At 44.7% G+C, this 21545-nt stretch overlaps 1 protein-coding gene across 2 annotated transcripts in view; it reads left to right on the forward strand.

The window, feature by feature from the left end:
• LOC146208271 (sodium-dependent nutrient amino acid transporter 1-like) overlaps positions 1–6458 on the forward strand; it is a 140450-nt gene extending 133992 nt beyond the window's left edge. For both annotated transcript variants that reach the window (XM_084592425.1, XM_084592421.1), the window contains 5 exons: positions 1800–1928; positions 4154–4253; positions 5162–5262; positions 5331–5489; positions 5766–6458. In XM_084592425.1, coding sequence (XP_084448551.1) covers positions 1800–1928; positions 4154–4253; positions 5162–5262; positions 5331–5489; positions 5766–5930 — 654 coding nt within the window. In that variant the 3' untranslated portion in view covers positions 5931–6458. The remainder of the gene's footprint in view (positions 1–1799; positions 1929–4153; positions 4254–5161; positions 5263–5330; positions 5490–5765) is intronic.
• Positions 6459–21545: the final 15087 nt, after the last annotated feature.

A 21545-nucleotide genomic window follows, 5' to 3' on the forward strand; every position in this document is an offset into this window, starting at 1 on the left:
CTCTTGTGCTCCCGAATTCGCTGGGTGTAGGCGAATGACCTTCAAGACTTACCAACATCAGACGAGGACTCAGTCATTTTGACGATGATTTAGCTATTGTTTTCAACTAAAAGAGTACCGTCGGAGTAAGGTGGATTCACACCAAGGTAGTTATGTTAAGTAGCCGAGTGCATGTCTTATAACCGCTGAGCCACCACGGCGGGGCCTCCGCTCTTGTAGCTATAGGCTGAAGTAGAGTTAAACCACTGCCATTTTGATACGCTATGCTTCGCCAAGATCATTAGTTATGATAATTTCACCTTCAGAAGGAGGAGAGGGGCGCGGGGGCAGGTAGTGAAATCATACCACGTTACGCGGCAGATCTGCTACCGCTGCGACGTTGCCGTGGCTGCACCGCGCTCCTAACTGGGGTTGCTATGTAGGCTTTGACGATGGGTTAATGATTCATTTCGCTATCAGACAGCCATAAGTCTGTCTCGTGCGATAGAAGCCCGTGTGCAGCCCTTTTTTGGTCCGTGCCCCCTTTCCCAAGCATTTCCTTGGCCTGGTTCTACGGGGCTGAGACGGTAGGTCAACGCCGCTTGCGGCGGGGGCTGGCCGTCAGCCACCGAATTTTTATCTGTTGTAGGCCGTCATTGCACCCGCCACCGACGGCTGTTGTTGCGGCGTGCGTCTTTATCTCCCTCTTCTTTTTATTTCTTCTCTATTTTCTCTTCTGTCCGTGAGGGAGGCGAAACGAAGAGGTGTCCGTGTGCTGTGCGATGTCAGCGCACGTTAAAGATCCCCAGGTGGTCGAGATTACTCCGTAGCTCTCCACTACGACTCTCCTTTCTCTCTTTCCCCTTTCACTTCCACCTTCCTCCCTTCCCTTACGGCGCGGTTTCGGTGTCCACAGAAAAACAAGTGAGACAGTTACCGCGCCTTTCCCTTCCTATAAATAAATCAGTCTTTTTTTAAAATAAATCTTCTGTCCGCACGAAGCAGCGGAGGGGGCTCAGCTACAGAGCCAGTAGCAGGCCGGTGCATTTCTTTCGCTTCTTCATACAGCCACAAGAACAACAACAATCCCTCAGAAAAGCCGATGCACCACGCCGAGGGAAATTTCACATCCAATTAAAACTGATGGTTGCCCGGCGGCACCAGGGATGAACCTATCAAAGCCTATATGGGACTCTACCAACACCGCTAGGAGGTGTTGGCCGAACCCTGTCTCGCCAAGTTTGGCAATGGGACTAACCACGTAACTCGCCGCTCGCCTTAAAGGAGAAGCGGTTAGTTTGTCACGTAGGTGGCAGGCTGCTTCAGACAAGGTCCAGATCACCCAGTAGATGCGGTTCGCCGAACTCATCTAAACTAAGCAAGACAGAGCAAAAGCTCCGTTACACTTGGTTATGCTTGGTTAGGATTAGCAATGTGTAACTATGTGTAATGGAGCTTTCGCTCTGTCTTACTTAGTTAAGGTGAGTTGAACAATAGCGTTTTTCACCCTGCACTGCTAAAATTACATCACCTCTCAGCCTTTTTTTTTTCGGGGTGGCTCGTTTTATGTGAGCGGCTTCGCAACGCGATCAAGAAGTAAGAGCAGAGCGATAAAATCATTTAGCCTTACGAATATTCCGCACCAGCTTTTAAATACACGTGTTTAGGCAATTTTCGCAGTGGCTATTACAATAATAATATGACAGTCATAAATATATATACTATGAGAATTTATATATTATATACGATAGCATAATATAGATGTCGGCCGATAGATATCCACACCTAAATTTCTTTTTTTTTTTCGCTGTCTGGCACAGGTATCCAATATTCAGCTCATGGTAGCCGTGCTGGAGGACCGCTACCCGAGCTTGCGATCCGTCAAGGGCACCACCGTGCTTTCGCTATGCGCAGTATGCTTCGGCACGGGCCTTATTCTATGCACTGATGTAAGAAAATTATTATTGTGGATTACGTGATCTTACGCTTTCATCTGCAGCCTTGCATGAATTGCAAGGACGAACTAGAGGCTCCTAAAGTGAATTCAGCAACGAAAAGTGTTTTGTGAGCATATTTACGCAAACGATATATTTTAAATTTTTTGACCCCTTTGTAAAATTGGGAGCCAGCTTCTACCCGGATTTTTTTTTTTTTTGCACGTAATGAGGGTGATGCAAATATTTAATTCATGAATTACGAGCGAAATTTGTTTTTGTTTTTTGGTTTCCTGTGACTCTAACCAATGCTGCTAGCTAGACTCACGTCAGTGATAACGTCCAACGGCGTCGTTGGTAGGGCGACATGGATTTAAAAGAAGCCTATCTTCTGAACAAAGTCTGACGGGAAAGTTTGAAAACAAAGCGTGTCGTAGAGTACAGCTGTAATGATAAATTAGTGTCTGACTGTGGTGAGAACTTTGAATTTTAAGTGAGTATAATTTTTAAGTGTTATCTTTAGCGTTCTAGAGCTAGGGCCCTCCGCTTCCAGGCAACACCTTGTTTTACCCGATTTGTGCACCCCAGGTAGATTTCTTGAAAACCGCTTTGAACCGGGGCAGAGAGCCTCAGTTCGCAAGTCGATCCAACGTTTCGACAATTGGTCTAGTGGAAAGTGTACAAGTGATATCGAACGAATTTTAGGGTGAAACAAATCATACGCTCATCTCCACCGAGTAAGCATCTTTCCGAACCTTGTTAGTGTTGTCACTCTGATTGGCTAAACTGTTTCATTAGGAAACAACCACGTGGCCTCGCGCTGGCAATTAAAACTAAGTCCGGTATAGCGGTCCAACGAGCGAGCGTCCTCAACGGGTCTTTCGAGTTCGCCAGCCGAGAGTGATGGAGTCTGTAACTATCAACGACTAACCATGACATTTTGTAGTGCTTCCACGCTAAACGAGCAACAACCGCAACGGGTTCGAACATATGTACTCGGGTTCAGTAGGTGAGCGTCTTAACCGTTGAGCCACCGCAGCGGATGCTTTTGCTAATTATAACCGAGTTTAAGTGGGGGTTAAGGCTAAGCCTTTTGATACAGCGGCTCTCGTTTGGTGCCACAAGTAGAGTTAAACCCGCAGCCTTCGCAATCTAGCACGCAGTTCCATCGGAACGGATCGCGGAGGCCATGCTTAAAAATCCGCCATTTCACGCGGCTGCTCACAGATGGCGCTTTATGTACAGCTGGAACTGTAACGCACCAGGCCCATAGCCACAGAAAGTTTGTATCGGGCAATTATCCCGTAAAAAACAGCAATTACAATGAAGTAAAAGAGATTGAAAAAACTATCCTGCTTTTGCACTATAATTGGTTTAAAAGAGAGAACTCCTGCCAATGTTTTTGTTTGGTAGTGCAGAAACAAATACAGACAGGAGGTCATAGTCACACACTCGACAAAGTAAATGTAATGAGAACAAAAGAAATACCTGATTTTGTAGACGTCTTTACTGCAACATGCTATTTTCGCATTGCTTATAGAAATAAGGAGCCAAAAGAATACAGCGCTTTTATGTCGTTGAAATCAAAGCAAAAAGGCGATTTATCAAAGTAACTGCGGTGGCCGAGGCCCTGACGCGAATAGCGGAACAGCCATCTGCGAGCCCTGGACTAAGAGGCTCACCCTTTAGCGGTGGACCAGCTGCCTTTTGAAGGCAGTAATATTTCGTCATCCTCCTTGCTCTCTAATTGATGACCTGAAAAACCGCATTTATAGAACTGTTTCCCCAAGAACCTGGTTGTAGCCAAATCGGCGCTGGACGAAACATCGCCCCCCCCCCCCCCCCCCCCTTTTTTTTTTATACCTCGAGTGGCAGAGAAAATAAGACCCGAAAACGGAGCCTGAGCCCTATGAAAACTTTGTAATATGCCAAAAAACTAAAGTACTAAATGCGATTCATGAAACTTCCACCCACGGGTCCGGCGGGTACCTCAAACGTCTCCAGTGCGTCCAGAACCATTATTTGTGAAACTGAGTATCTTAGCTGCAGGTCCCGTAGGGATCGCATTTTATTTCCCTTCCACTTTGAAAAGCCCTCTCTCGCCATCAACCTCGCTTTTTCGACCCTCACTCACTCTCAGCCTCACCATCAGTAGTGAGGGAGGAAAGGCCAAAATGAGTGTATTTTTCCACCTCTGCCTGGGAGTTATGCTGTCAGGCATAGCCTTCACATCTGTGCAGAGTGGCAACGTCATTCGGCTCCTGTTCGACAACTATGGAGTCGGTAGAGCTCTGTTCCTGTACGCCATTTTCGAGGTTGTCGGCATCGTGTGGGTGTACGGTAAGTCCACCGCACTACATCGTCTTGCACTCCTCGCAGAAATGCAAAAGGGAAATAATAGAATTGAATTCAGTTACACAACTTGTTCTCTCATCTGGATGCGAGACAGCGCAAGAACAGTACAGAACAAGTGCTGACCTAGCTTTCTTTATACAAAAACCCGGCTTCGTGCGCAATACCGGACGCGGGGAGAAAACTGGTGCTTTTAGCGTGCGATGCGTAGAAAGCTAAGTTGTTTGACCATGGTACAATAGTGAAAACAGTATTTGGGTTAATCATTGCCATTTCAACAGCGCCGGGCTCGAGATGTACAAATATGCGCGTTATCCACGCGCATATTAAGGTAAAAGCATTTACTGCCAGATGAGTGGCGTGACCGCGAGCTGTCGATATTTAATTAAAATAAAAAATCACTTCCACGCCGGGTCTCGAACCACCGTCCTCCCGTGTCCCAACCGAGCGTGCTAATCCCCTTCCTGTTAGCGTTCCATAATTCTTCTTGCCTAGCGTAAGGGCATTAGATGGTATTGAGGGAAAGATAAAAAAGAAAGACCGGCAATGAAAGTCGAGTAAGTACATAACTAAATATAAAATAAAGGAAACTAAAATTATGAAACTAAAAAAGAGGAAATTAAACACAGAATTAGGTACAAAAGAAAATTACAAAGAAAAAGATGTAAGAAAAATAATACAGAGCACGTGAAGCATAGTAAAAATAATGTTTACATGACGAAAAAGAAATTAAGAACGACCTAATACGGAAATTATAGGCCCGGATGTATCAATAGCTTCGCCTTTCAGCACTTAGGAGACTGTTCACTTCCTAGCAACATGTGATCGGCCTTTCCTGAATTGCGCACCTCATCCCACTGAGCTCAGGCCATGTTTCTTTCTTCTTCCATATCCAGGATGGAAAAATATATGTGAAGACATTGGCTTCATGCTTGGAAACCCGTTATCGTGGTACTGGACGATAACTTGGGGCATCTTCACGCCACTTTCTTTGATCGTAAGAACATTTTTTTAATGCGTAATAAGTGTTGCTATACTTACACTGCGTATGGTTTTCGCCTCAAGGCGATCTTCGTCTATGGAACTGTAACCGAGAAGTCCTCGTTCACCCTGCCTCCTATTGGAAAAACCATCGGCTGGATCCTGGCGGCCATTGCTGTTGGCCAAATCGTGCTGTGGATGATCGCAGCCTTCATCAAAGCACCCGGCCCTAGTATGCTCAAGGTAACCTGGACGCTATATGGCTAAGGTAGCCTTCTCGGAATTATTAAATTTAAAATAATCATCTACCTAAGTAAATTATAATCACTTATTAAACAAAACTACCAAATAAAGTGGGGATTATTTAGTTAACGAAGCAGTCCTTGGAATAGGATATTTCTTGCGTTAGATCAAGTACGCAAGATCAGTGTCAGCCGTTCCAGGACAGGTTTGCATGCATAGCACACTTTTTTTTCGGAAGTCAGTTACCTGTGGCTCCGGTTTGCTTTCTTTACGCAGAAATTGAAGTCGACGTTCCAGGCTACTGAAAAATTTGGACCAAGGGACCCCAAACTACACAAAGAATGGCTATCTTGGAAGGCCAGCCTGAAGAAGACCTTTATCCCTCCCATCTCGGTGAACAGCGTCAGTGGACACGTGAACCCGGGGTTCACCGTCGACTGACCCTTTTGCATTGTGAATACTTGCAAACGCAGTCAGTACGCGCTCGTCAGTGGCATGTGTAGAACTCCCACATGGATAACAAAGCGCTGTTGTGAAACCGTGTGAAAGCAACAGTACTCAAAACTGCAGAGCTGCATCCTAATCTTTCATCCCACGATTATCTTAACCTTGGATATGGAAAAAAAATGTAAATATTTCCAAGTGTAGATGCAAAGCACGAAATTCCGCCTTACAATGCGCTGTGGTGTTTTAAAGCTTGCGTAATTTTCTTACATTTATGCCCTTTCTAGCCTGCTCCATTGTTTTTTTTAAATCTAATTAAGAGTGCGTACTTTGTTGCGATAGAACATTGTGTCATTTCCACTTCATTTTGTGGATTGCGGACACTACAATCATGATACTACTTAATGTAATTGCGTATTCGCGGCCAAGTCTGAAGTCATCGACAAGAGAAGCTCTTTGAAAGCAAGAGATGTATAAGTTCAAAGTAAAGCAGGATGAGCTGGACTGTTCTATGATTCAGACAAGTTAGAGTTGAGCACAAAAAAAACCACACACACACACACACACACACACACACACACACACACACACACACACACACACACACACACACACACACACACACACACACACACACACACACACACACACACACACACACACACACACACACACACACACACACACACACACACACACACACACACACACACACACACACACACACACACACACACACACACACACACACACACACACACACACACACACACACACACACACACACACACACACACACACACACACACACACACACACACACACACACACACACACACACACACACACACACACACACACACACACACACACACACACACACACACACACACACACACACACACACACACACACACACACACACACACACACACACACACACACACACACACACACACACACACACACACACACACACACACACACACACACACACACACACACACACACACACACACACACACACACACACTACCCCGCCGGGGTGGCGCAGTGGTTACGACGCTCGACTACTGTTCCCAAGGACGCGGGATCGAATCCCGGCCTCGGCGGCAGCTTTTCGGTGGAGGCGAAAAGCAAGGCGTCCGTGTGCTGTGCGATGTCAGTGCACGTTAAAGAACCCCAGGTGGTCGAAATTTCCGGAGTCCTCCACTACGGCGTCTCTCATAGCCTGAGTTGCTTTGGGACGTTAAACCCCACACACACACACACACACACACACACACACACACACACACACACACACACACACACACACACACACACACACACACACACACACACACACACACACACACACACACACACACACACACACACACACACACACACACACACACACACACACACACACACACACACACACACACACACACACACACACACACACACACACACACACACACACACACACACACACACACACACACACACACACACACACACACACACACACACACAATTACGTTGTCTGAAATTTCGCTCACCGCATTTTACTCAATTTTCCAACGGCCCCCCAACGCTTTCCACGAATCGACGCATTACCGAGTTCGTGTGGTTCACGGACTGGCCTATGTTTTTCGCGGTGTTTGCCTTGTCCATGTCTGAGCGTGATTGTTGCTGAATGCTCCCCCGTGCAGAGGCCACCGATGCCGGGACTGTCGTCTCGAGACTAGTGCCATTGCCGGTAACAGCGTCAGGAGGATGCGCCAATAGATAGTCTTCTACTGGCATGTGGTGCTGGTGGCGAAGCTCCGCATGGAAGGAGAGAGATCGGTTCCATATGAGCAGCGGTGACGTGTCGTTGACGAGGGCACGGAGGCCCTGCTGCTCTTCGGAGGCGTTGGTGCCGGAGGCCTCGCTTTGGTCGGTGGTGCCTCCGTAGCGCGCGGCGATGTTGTTCAACGCAGTCGTGAACAGGGCCTTGAGGATGCCCATGTTGGTGTGGCTGACGTTCCGGTAGATGCCGTTGCTGGGCATGAAGATGTCCAGGCTGGCAATGAAGCCTGCGTGAAAGAAACCAGGAAATTGGAAATTGGAAATTGCACAGACTGATATAGCAAAACTGCTTGATTCTCTTTGTATTCTACTCTGATTATAACAATTTCACCGTCAACGGAAACGACCTCATGCCCTGCTATCACTAGTACATGTCAGTTTACAGGGCAGGCGATACAAATTGACTAGGTAAATGGAGAAGATTGTTTATAACCATGCACGATAGTATTATAGGCGTAAGGATCATATGACAAAGCTTGAATTTGGGCAAAAGGAAACGCTTATTTATTCTTTTACAGAAATTAAAAAGAAAAAAACGTCAAGCCTACTTTCCGACTTACCATTATTGAGGCTTGAGATATCGCGCGCAGCCCTTACACTTAGATGTTTTACTATAAAAGCTGTGATAGCATCAAATGCATATGCTAAGGTATGCAATCACGGAGTAAAACTAGGGGAGTGTGGATTCGCATAAAAATTTCTCCATTGCCTCGCTATTCATACAGCTGGCATTCCTGCATGTGGATGGACACGCATGTGTCCCTGTGCTTCAGCACAAGATTTTTTTTCCCTCGAACCCGAATCTAACAACTCTCAAACATTCAACCTCTGATCTAAGTTAATAAAAAAATTAGTGGTGGTAGTTAGCGAAAGGCAACAGTCTTCCTTGGCTTCAGCGTTCTCTTCGCGAATCTCCAACTTTGTCCCGGATGCGCTCACGATCCAGAAAACTTGCGATTGTCCAATAAAGGCTTACCGCACTTTTCCTCGCCTGTCCACCTGTGTCTCATGCAAGACTTTTAAGGTAGCATAAAGAGAGCAGTCATAATCCGGGTCATATGCGGTGAGGAATCCCCGTTATCTCTACCTCACCTCCGCGTGTCGGGACCGTTTCATGAACCAAAACTGATCAACTGGTGGCAAACTGGCCTTGGTTACATATACACAACACCACTCCTTCTCCTACAGCTGCGTTTCAGTCATTTTTACTACAGTTATCTGTGTCAGGGAACTAGCTGATAATATTCTGATTACATTCCATTCCAGTTCTCTTCACCTTTTGCGACTAGCCCGAGTGGCGTCGCTTGCCTGCCACGGGCGATACGGGCAGTCCGGCACGGCGGACGATGAGATTTGGTTAGATCCCAAGGAAGAGCGCCGGCCCATTCGTACCGGTCCCAGTCCCTTTCGTGTGCTTTGTGGCAGCTTTCGGGGGGCGCACCTATGAGCAGAAGGAAGGCGGCGCCGATGGAGAAGCCGAACCCAGCAGCCAGGGCGCGTCTGCAGAGACGAGAACTTCGCGAACGCCTGGGCAGGTAGCTGGGCAGGTCTATCTCGGCCATGGACAGTGTCAGCTTGGTGGACATCCAGCAGAACGGAGCTGTTGTTGTTGTGCCCTACGGAGCCTACGGTAGTTCCGCCTTGTCAATCTCTTCTTCTTCGTTTTCAAGCTCCTCTTCTTATTTTGTATGTTTTGCGCCAACCTCAGGGGGAAAATTGGTGCGGTATCCAATCCTATGGTATACCGTGCGGTTTATGAAGATCCTGGAAGCCCTCTGGTAGTCCACACAATTTAGTCTCCTCTGCCAAGTATAAGCTAACACCACTTTCCTGTTTTTACTAGCAGTATCTCTCCTTGTTGTCCTCATCTTCAGCAACACTGAGTGCTGCGTCATTGCTTAAATCAACATCCTGAAGCTTGACACCAGTTGTGAGAAACGCCTTGGCGGAGTGCGCATAATCACCAGTCTAACTGCATTTACTGCAATACAAAGTGTTCTCGCACTGACCTCCGATTAACTCTGTCTTCCTTAATCGGCGGCCACCGTAAATTTACAAATTTATTCATACGCCCACCTGACCCCTCTACGTGTTCTGGTAACTTTGCAATTGAATGCGAATGCGCTTACCTGAAGGCTTCCACACGAGCAAAATCTTGCCTTTTTTGTGGAGCAGCTATTACTGATCAACAGCAGCATGGCAACGCTGCCTAGTAACGCTTTGCTATGCATATCAACTGCACAACAGCTGCATACTAGTGTGTTGCCGAGGCAGTGCCAAATCCCGCAGCATAGCGCCGGAGTTGCGCAGATAATCAATAAAAGATGACTTTAAAAAATTTGCGTCTCATTCCTGCTAACTGCACAAAGGTGGGGGACAGAAGAGAAAAACCTTTGAAATCGCGGTTTCGTTCGATATTAAAATTTTAGCCAAAATTTTCTGCGTATTTCTAAGGCGAAAGCCTTTCTAGGCTCATGACGACGTTGATGTCTGTTCATTGGGATTACCCGCCGTAATAAATTTAAAGAAAAAAAAGTCCGTCTCAACCGGGAAATGAACCAATATATCCCTTAGTTTCCAGCTGAGCGCACTGATGAGTACTGCGCACCGGGCTGCTTTTTTTTTTTTCTTTCAACATAGTATTTATTACATTCAAACAATGTTTTGTACATAGAACGCTGCTCGAAGCTGGGCTAGTAAGAGACCGATCGTAATTCTCTTTGTCTAGCGTGACAATGATGATACAGTTAGTAATAATGAGGATAGTAGCGATGATAAAGCTGCATTTAGTGATAATGATAATAATGGTGGTAACGACGACAGCGACGGTGCATTCAGTTGATAATGATGATTAGGCAGTTATGCAGCTGTGTAACATTTATGCAACTGTTATGCACATGCTATGCATAGTAGCGCAAGTTATGATGATGATGATGTTAATGTATATAGGGATGATAGTAGGGATGCAAATGACGACGTAATTAGTGAAAACAGTCTTGTAAACTGGATTTCGCCATTTCTGCCCTTAAGCAAACAAGCGTAGCCTTGAACTTTTTATTACCTTCCTTTCGCGTTACATGCTCTGGCCATGTCCACTTGATTTGAGGTGATTATTGATATCTGAATCTTCCACTGAAAGACAGATTACTAACAAGACCATCTTGCATATCGGCATGTCCAGCGTGACACGCGGCTTTTTACCTTGTCTCCACGTAGCGAAAAAACAATATGAGTCACAATAACCTCATACAGATTTCTCATACTGAACTTATACAAAACCCGTATAAATTTCATATCATCTCATACAAGTATCATTCAGCCTATGAGAATGTATGAGATTTGTATGAGTTTAGTACGAGTTCAGTATGAGAAATCTATGAGGTTATTGTGACTCATAGGATATTTTAGCTAGGCAATGGAAATAAAATATTTATCTTATCTATAACTTTAGGGTTACATCTTGTCAGACATAATGTTTTATTGACTTATTCATACCAAGAACTTGTGTCAGCTGGAATCACCGGTCCCATAACAACGTTTGTATGTGCAGATTATAGCGTATTTCGTAGCGCTATTGTTTTCGTTTGAATGTTTTTATGCTGGTAACTACGTGAATATTTGCCTTTTACTCCCTAAAAATGTGTTTTAATGTATTCCACTGCATTCTGAACGTATTGTCTTCTTTATTTGCGGCTATAGTTCTACTTTCCCTCTTTGACATTGCTGTATATATTGCACACTAATGTATCCCCACTTATGTTTGTAATTCTCTCTGGCCCTGAGGGTAAAGTAAATAAATAAATAAATAAATAAATAAATAAATAAATAAATAAATAAATAAATAAATAAATAAATAAATAAATAAATAAATAAATAAATAAATAAATAAATAAATAAATAAATAAATAAATAAATAAATAAATAAATAAATAAATAAATAAATAAACCGTGTTCCGCATTCCACCTTCATCAAATCGGGGCAGCAGGTATCGACCTCACGAACTCCAAATCAGCTGCCTATCGGCGTGGCAACAACTGAGCCCAAGTGTCGAGACGAGAAGCGAAAGAGTCTGTGCTTACCGCAGGGAAACGCTTTCATTTCAGAGAAGATTAAATGCGGTTAAAGTGCGACCTGTACCGCGACGCGTAAACAGGGTCACGATGTCAGATAAAATACAACAAATATAAGCAAGTGTTAACTTACCGGTAAGGAATGCCTGCACCGTATTCACTGTGAGACGTTATGGGGGCAGGCAAACGAGTAGAAATCACTAAATTAGGTTGCTTTTCCTAGAATCAAACGTAGCGCAAACCTGAGGTGTATTTTTCCGTAGAATCCATCAGTATATTTTACGCGTTTACGTGCGCCCTAGCTAGGTACAATCACGCACTTGCGCAGTTACAAAGGATCAGAAAATGCAGCGCAATGTAAGGCAAACAATCCTTCCTTCTATAATTCCTTGCATTGCCAGCAGCGCTGACATGCGCACTGGCTTGAACACGCAAGAAACGTGACTGCAGAGTCCTTCGCAGACACGCCTCGGGGTAAAACAGCGAGGTGCGTACACCAAGCCCGAGATTCGAGAAAATGTAGTTGACATGCCATTTTCATGAAAGGCCAATTGCACTTGAATAAATAATTAATATTGACTAGTGTGCGTTGTCTATTGAATCAGATGTTTATTGCCCGTTCTATCAATCGTTTTTTTTTTTTTCGTCCTTATACAGAGAAGGGGGGGGGGGGGGGCACAATTTCAACTTCTTTTTGTCTTCGGAACGGGACCAGAAGAGTAGCCCACATGTAACGAGACCGGGGCATTGCTTGATAAGGAAGACTCTTTTTGTTGGCATGATTTCCAAGCACCCATCTATGTAATTTGTCGCGAGACGTCTGGCACGCGTCTCTTGCTTATTGCGCACACTGGACTATGCGCAATTCCAGCACACTGCTTCGTTGTCTGCTTAGAATTACAACGCGGCAACTAAGTGAAACAGTGTAGACATGTATTCTTACCCGCTTTAATGAAGACAATGCGAAGAAACGGATGGCGAAAGCAACGCGCTATGGCACAATAGCCCAGTTCTTTACAAGGTCGGCGTCGTTAGCCGTTGCTGTTAAAGAGTGAAAAATGCAGTCATTTCAAAGAGCGCAATAAAGTTTTGGTTTGGTTTGGTTTGTGGGCGTTAACGTCCCAAAGCGACTCAGGCTATGAGAGACGCCGTAGTGGAGGACTCCGGAAATTTCGACCACCTGGGGTTCTTTAACGTGCACTGACATCGCACAGCACACGGGCGCCTTGCTTTTCGCCTCCATCGAAAAGCGGCCGCCGAGGCCGGGATTCGATCCCGCATCCCTGGGCACAGTAGTCGAGCGCCTTAACCACTGCGCCACCCCGGCGGGGCTGTAAAGGAATTAACAGCTCAAAAAAGACGGGACATGTACAAAACAGGCCCTGTTGTTAGATTGGTTTGGTTTGTGGGGTTTAACGTCCCAAAGCGACTCAGGCTATGAGAGACGTCGTAGTCAAGGACTCCGGAAATTTCGACCACCTGGGGTTCTTTAACGTGCTCTGACATCGCACAGCACACGGGTGCGAGCCCAGTGTGCTAGAAATGACATTCATTTAAAACGAGATTTGGCTGAGTTAGTGAGTATTCATTTTAAAGGAAAAGGAGGAAGAGGGTAAAACATTTATTGACGATGAAATTATTTGGGAAGGGAGGTGCGTATGGTTGTGGAGCTGAGTGGCAGACCCTATTCCGGGACGCCATTGGCCTCCGCTGCTGCCCGAGCTCTCTCGACCAGGGCACGCTGGGCCTCCAGGTCCGAGCTGGACAGGGTCGCCTCCCAGCCCTCCTTAGTGGGCTGTTTTATAACTTTTATTTTTGTATTTTGCTGGCAGGTCCACACCATGTGGACCTGCCAGGCTAGCGGTCAGCATACTGCCCACAGAATTTGCACCTACCCGTGATTGTCGGGTCCACGTGTTTTAGTACGGTGGGCTTTAGAAAACACCCGGTTTGGAGCCGTCTAAGGTGGCACTCCTCAGAAAAGCGCATCAAAGGCCGCACATACATGCAAGAGAAGCTCTGAGTATGAGCCCAGTATACTAGACATCGTGCACTTTGAGTAAAGCTTGGATTTGGGCGAGTGTGTATGCATTCACTTATAAAACCTTTGTTGCGCTGTTACCCTACAATGAATGCGTACAGACTCGCCTAAATCTCAGTCTTACTCATATTTGTGTCGCTTGCTACCCCGCAGACACATAATCATGTTTTTCAGTATTAAAAAGCGTTAAGTTGGGCAATCGCTTGGCTTCACTTCCTCCTGCAAATTATTATCGAAGCCCAGCCTAATAGCATTGCCTAAATGTTCGTGTCAAGGCTTTCGTCTCCGGTTCTTCACCCCACAGAACAACACACTGCAGCCGGCATGACATGCTCTTGCGGCACGCTAACACCAGGAGGCACATAGCAAGCGACGTCTGTTCTCTTCATGACGCAACAACGTCGAGCAAGCGAGCAGTTTATGGGACAGCGTGCGAGCTAGGGTGTCGGTGATTGCTCCCTGGATGGGACGCATCCAAGCACGTCGACTTTTCATCCGATTTTGCGTCATTCCGAAGCGACGGCGCGTGCATCTGAGCGTGTTGCTCTAGCGCGGTGTCAAGGGAAGGAGGACCCATATCTGCCTGTCTCGCTGCTGCGCACCTTCACGTCTTTCGTCACGCGCTGATGATCATCGTTACCGCGCGAATCCCTGACACGTGCCCGTGCTCGACTACAACCATGCAGCGCACGGAGGGCTCTAGAGCTGCTGCCTGCGTCACAAGTGGTAGGCATCCGCATGAGCAAGATCAGCGATATACTGGCGCCCACGCACTGCCCAATCGAGAGAGTTGATGCATAGACTAATCACGAGTCGGCGTTCTCTAATTTGTACACTCGTGAAGAAATGCATTCTAGGGATAGCATTGCTAAAGTTTTTCGCGGCGCGATTTTTGCGTCGTCACTCCAAAGCTCACTGGTACAACAGTTCTGGGCTGAGGTCAGCTGGATGACAAACACTGAAGAAATAAGTCTTGTCTCTGTCAGCTCATGCCCACGGGACGAGTGCATGGTGACATGTAGCGCACGCAACGTGCACGGTCGCGTTTGTGGAAGGATAAGGCTGTCATGCTATCCAGAAGAAAACAGGCGCTGCAGAATACGAGGTGATTCAACAATAATGAAAAAATAAAAGATGCACGATGTGGTCTTCCCAAAAATGTTAAAAAGAAAAAAAAAACGGACAGTTTTTAATAAAGATACACCTTTTTCTGCTATCGTAATTATATTTCCTGCTACTGACAAGTGTCTTTTCAGCACTGCTACAGCGGCAGCTGTCGGTGAGAAATTCAATGAATTTAAGGATTATTACACGAAAATGGCAATGTGTTACGGTGGATTTTTTCTAAAACCGCGCTCTATAGGGTGGTTTCTTATTTGCGTGTAATGGAATTTTCACTCTTTTTGTGTGTGACTTTAAGAATGTGAGCAGTTGGTGTTTAAATGTATTTCTCGTGCAGTTACACTAGGTGTTTTCTAGGTATATGTGATTCTTTAAATTTCTCCCTTTTGCAAATTCCTAGGGACCTGCACTTGAGAGGAGGGCGGGAAACGCGATAATACAGCAATAAAGAAAAAGAACGTACAGAATGAAAACGAAACAGATTGGTGTTATGTACGAAAAGCCGTAACGACAATGTATTGCGCACTGACTGCGCAGAGCTGACTTTAGCGAGCCAAAATTGTAAGTGACGACGATGGAAGATCAAAAGTGGTTCCAAAATTTTGAGATGCTGAAGCTTTTGTTAAAGAACAGAAATTCAGCCTTAGGTAAAGCAGTCAACGTCAGCTCTGTAGCATACAAAACACTGCACTCTTCTCTCGCGGCAACATTTGGTCTCACGGCGCAGGGGTTTCCTATAAGTGCGCGAATTTCGGCTGCGTTAGGTACTCTATCTTAATCCCCACGATGGCGTCGATATGGCGTTTCGTTGATTTGTAAACGATCTTCTCCACCTCCTCTCCGCGGTGCAGTCATCTTATCTGAAGTCATCACTGAACAATGGATCACGCGAGAAGACGATGAAGCAGATTAGCATAACGGCCGTCTGAAACAGCCAGGGTTGCGATTTACGCGATTTCCGGAATGAATTTGCAAAATACTGTTTCATATTTCTTCACTACCAGATACCTACTGGAACAAAACATCGAGCGAGAAACTGCAGTCGCTGACCACATAAAAAAAAAAAAAAGAAACACACACAAGGAAGAAATAGAAATTCAAAGTCTTCACAGTCGGCGAACGTAAGTTAACGATGTCCAAAATTACTTTCCCACATGGTCTTTTGATTGTAAGCAAGAATCCGGTCCCGAAACGTCGTTTCAAAATCTGTTTATCGCTGATACTTATCCCTACAACATTTCGTTTAGCGTAAAAAAAAAAAAGATGCAGATGATGTATGGATGCGAGAGTTGGACTGTGAAAAAAGCTGACCGCCGAAGAATTGACGCGTTTGAATTGTGGTGCTGGCGAAGACTCTTAAGAGTTCCTTGGACTGCCAGAAGATCAAATCAGTCGATATTGTCGACCATAAACCCTGACTGCTCATTGGAGGGTCAAATTCTAAAGTTAAAGCTCAGCTACTTTGGTCATCTGATGAGAAGAGAGGAGTCGCTGGAGAAAGATTTGATGTTGGGAAAGGTTGAGGGTCGCCGGAGGAGGGGTAGGCAGCGAACGCGATGGTTAGATGGCATTCTCGAGGCATTGCAGATGAAGCTATGTGATGTTAAGAAGATAGTGAGAGACCGGAAAGCGTGGCGTGACATGGTCCATAGGGTCACGAAGAGTCGGACACGACTGAACGCCTGAACTGAACTGAACTGAAAAAAAAAAAAAGAAAGAATATCACGCTTGGGAGTGAGAATATTTTTTTTTTTTTTACTCAGGCAACAAGCAATGATGAAAGTGGTATAGCCCAAAATCTCGAAATCGCATCGAGCATCCTGCAATTTCTTCTGAGTTAGAAAATTTGTATGACGGCCAGAAAAAGAACGAAAGAAGTACTGCTGCCTCTCCTAACTCCTTTCTCACTTCTGGCGTTTCTCTTCGAACCGCTCTTATAATGGTAGCCAGCTTCGGTTTACGCCCATCAATGATTTTCCCACCTATCCCTTTTCCCAGGTGTCCGAATGAGTGGTATACTCAGTAAGAACTGCGAAAAGACATGCGGCGATATTATCAGTGAGTCCGTGTTTAGAAGCCCTACCCGGTTGATAAGAATGGGTCCCATTTGTGAAGTGAGGAGCAGAAATGTTCTAAAGGTAGTTGGCACAATGCGAGTAGCATGAAACCAAAGTATTAATATACATGGTGAAGCCATAGTTATCTGATTGAGATAGTGATTGATCGCTCCTTAGTCGAACTTCTTCAGATACACTTCTTGCAAAACAAGTGCAAAGTAGTGACTAAAGTAGGAAGGATTCTGTTTCGCTCGGAAAATACAATTTTTGCGAACCGCTGCAGTAAACTGGTGAGCCAACCTTGCTCAATAGATGCTCAGTTTAATTATTTAGTGTAATCCTGCAATAATTAGTACTGCAATATTTTGTATCGCTGGAAGACAATTATATACAATGTATAAGAAAAACAATCACTGACAATGGTGGTTTAACAGACGTTAACGTCTCGTGCGGTATTTTCACCGGAGGACGGTACCTTTATCGAGGCCAGCCTTCATTACTATTATTTTTGTTATAAGCGTTTCGACACAGCCATAAATCACAGTCGAACCGCATAAAGCCTAGACGTTGAATATTTGCCTATGCACGTCATATATTCTAGCGCGAAACATTACTGTCACCTGATAAAACCGTATTGGTCCACATTTTTGCTTTCCTCATTCGGTAGTCCACACAAAGTGTCAAGAATTAACAGAATTCGCGATACGATGGGCACTGTATCACTTTGTTTCATTGTTGGAAAACCGCCAGCCTTACGCTCCCATATCAGTCACTCGAGAGGAGAGCATAAGGGAGGCAAAATCAAAAATATATTTGGCCACGAAATGAAACAAGGAACTGTATCGCTTTATCGGGAAAGGCATTGACCCTTAATTGATAATAAGCACGTGCTACTTTATTCATTAGTCTAGGAGGGGACGTCTAGTTTAGATAGCAGGTTCTACGGATAATGTGTTTGCGACGTTAACCTATCGGTGGAACGGCCCTTTTTGACAGAGTTCCATTTTGCGCTTTTATAGTTTTTATATCGCCTGTGCCCTTTGATGTGCTGTTTAGTCCGTATTTCTTCTTTTGTCTCCTTATATACGGTGCTCTTGTGCACCCTATTATTGCATGATTACGTGCGGTGACACTTTTTTTTTAACACTTTGCCGACAACAGGACACTGAAGCGGGTTTGTGCTGATTACTTTGGTACTCCTGAATGAAACAACGTTAAACATTTTTTTGCACAATATCAATAAAAGTTTAAGGAACGTTAGTTAATTTTGTGGGTGACAAATCTTCGTATGGCGGCATGTTTTCTCCCAAGGGAGAATTAGATATCAGCCGAAATGTATTCGCCTTTACTGTGCATGCTACATCTGGGTTCGGAGATGTAAACGATTCAGTCAAAGTACGAACTGTTTTCTTTTTGCTGGTTATGACGTAGCCATAGAATTCAGATGTACGCCCAAAGCTATTGATTGCTTCATTTCTTCCTCGAAAGAGGCATGAAGTTCGTACGTAGAAAGGCCGACTGCTTCGCATAGGGCAAAGAAAGAAAGAAAGAAAGAAAGAAAGAAAGAAAGAAAGAAAGAAAGAAAGAAAGAAAGAAAGAAAGAAAGAAAGAAAGAAAGAAAGAAAGAAAGAAAGAAAGAAAGAAAGCGGGGACTCAAATTACCGCAGAAGGTTGGACCTAACCCGATGATTCAGGGCGAAGAAACGCCAAGTAGCGCTTGGAAACGGATATAAACAAGAGACGATCTCAGACTTCCGCTTCGACAAGCTTCAGGCAAGATACGCGGAGGTATTCGCGAACGCTCGCGCACGAGCCCCAGACACATGAGCCTTTGTGTTGTGTCGAGAAAGCACGCAATAAATCCTGCCGAGCTGCTGCTGCACTCCACAGGTTCGCTTCCTTTGACGAGAACTTCGCCTGATGTTTGCACATATTCTAACACTCTTCCCACTGCCATACAACTCAGAGCACCGTAACATCTTACTTCGACCCGTGTCCCGTCATTGTGGTAGTGCTGCCACTTAAGAATCCAGTACCAAATAGCACATGTAAATAGTCAGAATGGCGAGCTGAATTACGCAAAAAATTAAATTCTAACTATGGAACTGAGTGAGGATGAGGCGCATCGTTACTATTGCTTATACTAGCGTAAGTTCAATAAAGCAGCTTAAAATCTCAGTATCGTATAAAATGTGCGGTAAATAAATTTAAGGTATTTAATACTGTTTTGTGAGCAAAGCAAGCAGAGTTATATCTTCATCTAGCTAAACTGGGTAGCGTAGGTAAAGAATAACACTAAACAAGCGGTAAAACATTCAAATTGAGTGAAACGCTTGCTTAAAGTACAAGGCACTTTTTTAAACAGGAGATTCAGATGCTTTGCAGGTTAAAAACATTGATTTGACAGGCAGCTATAGTGCGGCATAGAAATAAACAAGGCGAAACAGTTTCAACAACGAAATGTTAGGGAGCACAGAGAAAATTCGATAACATTCGTCTCTGCATTTGCCTTGTTAGTTCGGTCATTCTGTATCCTATACAGCACGTGAAGTACCACCACTACTACCACTGCCGCTACTTGCAAATTCACCAAGCCACTACCATCACTGTCATCCAGTCACACTGATCTGACAGTGAAAGGCCATTACTAAGTTGTCATAGCCGGTGTTTCTTTCTGATTTTTAGAAGGAGGAGGAGGAAACAAATTTATTCAACGCATTACTAAGCGTCAAGAGTGTCCTGGGCCAGGGTCACCAAGGCCAACTGATCATTCAGCTGGTCAGATGCTAACCAAGCCCGCCACGTTGACTGATTTTTATTGGAGTCGGTGTTTCGATATAGCAAGTGCTTCATTACAGCCGGTGTTTCGACCCACATCGATAATTCACACAAACAGCCGACGACGACGGCGACGACGCTGGGCAGTTAACGCTATTTTGCGTCTTGTTCCACATTTTTTTAGCAGGTGTGTTCCTGAGTGCTATTCTGAGTGCCAACCTTTGAACAGGCGTTTGTTGCCGTCCACTTAATCCTAACCGGTATAGATTCTTATAAAATTAGGACTTAGCATTTCAAATGCCACCCAATTTCGTCCTACTATACGTACATTTACATTTTAGGAGATTTTAGTTTCCTCGATACTCACTGGTTTCACCAGTATGTTGGGATACCTTCTCAGCCTAACGTTTGCTTTTAAACTACCATGTTTCGTAATCAAACCAGGACTTCCAAACAATATATTAACCTACAGTTTTCACCACGTCCCTTTAAACTTAACACTGGACATATTTTTTGTATCAGTATATTTAGTGACTACATTCATATACAAATTGATTTTCCCGCACCGCTCACGTATACAGGCACCACTACTAAAAACGCCCATGATTATAATAAAGACGACCATGGCGACCAACATTCAAGCTAGAAGCATTTTGTTTCTTCATTAAAATTTATTCTTTTGTTTACCTCTTTGATGAGCTAAAAAAACTACCAAGCTTTCAAGTACCACGTTTCTGAGTTAGTAAATTTATCGAGGCGATTTCGATTATCAATGACAGAAGCTATTCTTGCTTCAAGAGAAAAGTTTTCACACAACTATCAAGAAGAGAGCGCGAGCGCCCTAGCCTCTTTTCTTTCTCCCTATCGGTCACCTCTTTGATTTCCTCTACCTTTTCCTCGCTATCCCTTTATTTCCGCCGCCCAGTTCAGGTGCTTCAGATAACAGATACCGGCGCTGCAAACATCTTTTCTTTCCTTTTGTATATACAATAAATAACCACTACCACCACCACTACCACCACCGTTGAGTAAAGCAGGCACCTTTAGCATTGAGCCACACGTACCGAACAAGATCGAAGAAAAGAAGGATAGAGAAAACGCTATTCTTTACTGCGTGCAACAGGGTATAACTTTGCAATACTTTATCTGAAGAGCATGGCGCTTGCACGAAAACTAGTGAAAGTGGAAAGAGAGAAATGGGAGCCGTAGTGGAAGGCTACGGAGTAATTTCGACCACCCCAGGTGGTCAAAATTACTCCGGAGCCCTCCACTATGGCTCTCATTTCTCTCTTTCCGCTTCACTTCCCACCTTCATTCCTTCCCTTACGGCGCGGTTCAGGTGTCCACAGAATAAGTGTGACAGATACTGCGCCTTTCCCTTCCTGTGAACCAATTATTATTATTATTAAAAGGGGGAATATTAATGCCTATATTCTGTAAACTTTTTTGACATTACCGCCTTACAGCTATGAACTGTGAGATATTTACTCTAATGCTTTCATTGGGCAATTTAATTTCCCACTCTGACATTTGTAACATACAAAATTGCATTTCAGAAGCAAGCTTAACTTCATTTTATTGCTCAGAATGCTCGTAAATCAATTCTTTGCATTCGATCCTAATCCTGACAAACATTATGCCGAAGAAAATCGGTTTGGAGTAGAAATACACGTTTGCATTTTTAATCCCGCGCCAATAAGCGTA

The sequence above is a fragment of the Amblyomma maculatum genome, chromosome 1, assembly GCF_055883805.1.
Source record: "Amblyomma maculatum isolate TAMU_Amacu chromosome 1, ASM5588380v1, whole genome shotgun sequence".
Lineage (NCBI taxonomy): Eukaryota > Metazoa > Arthropoda > Arachnida > Ixodida > Ixodidae > Amblyomma > Amblyomma maculatum.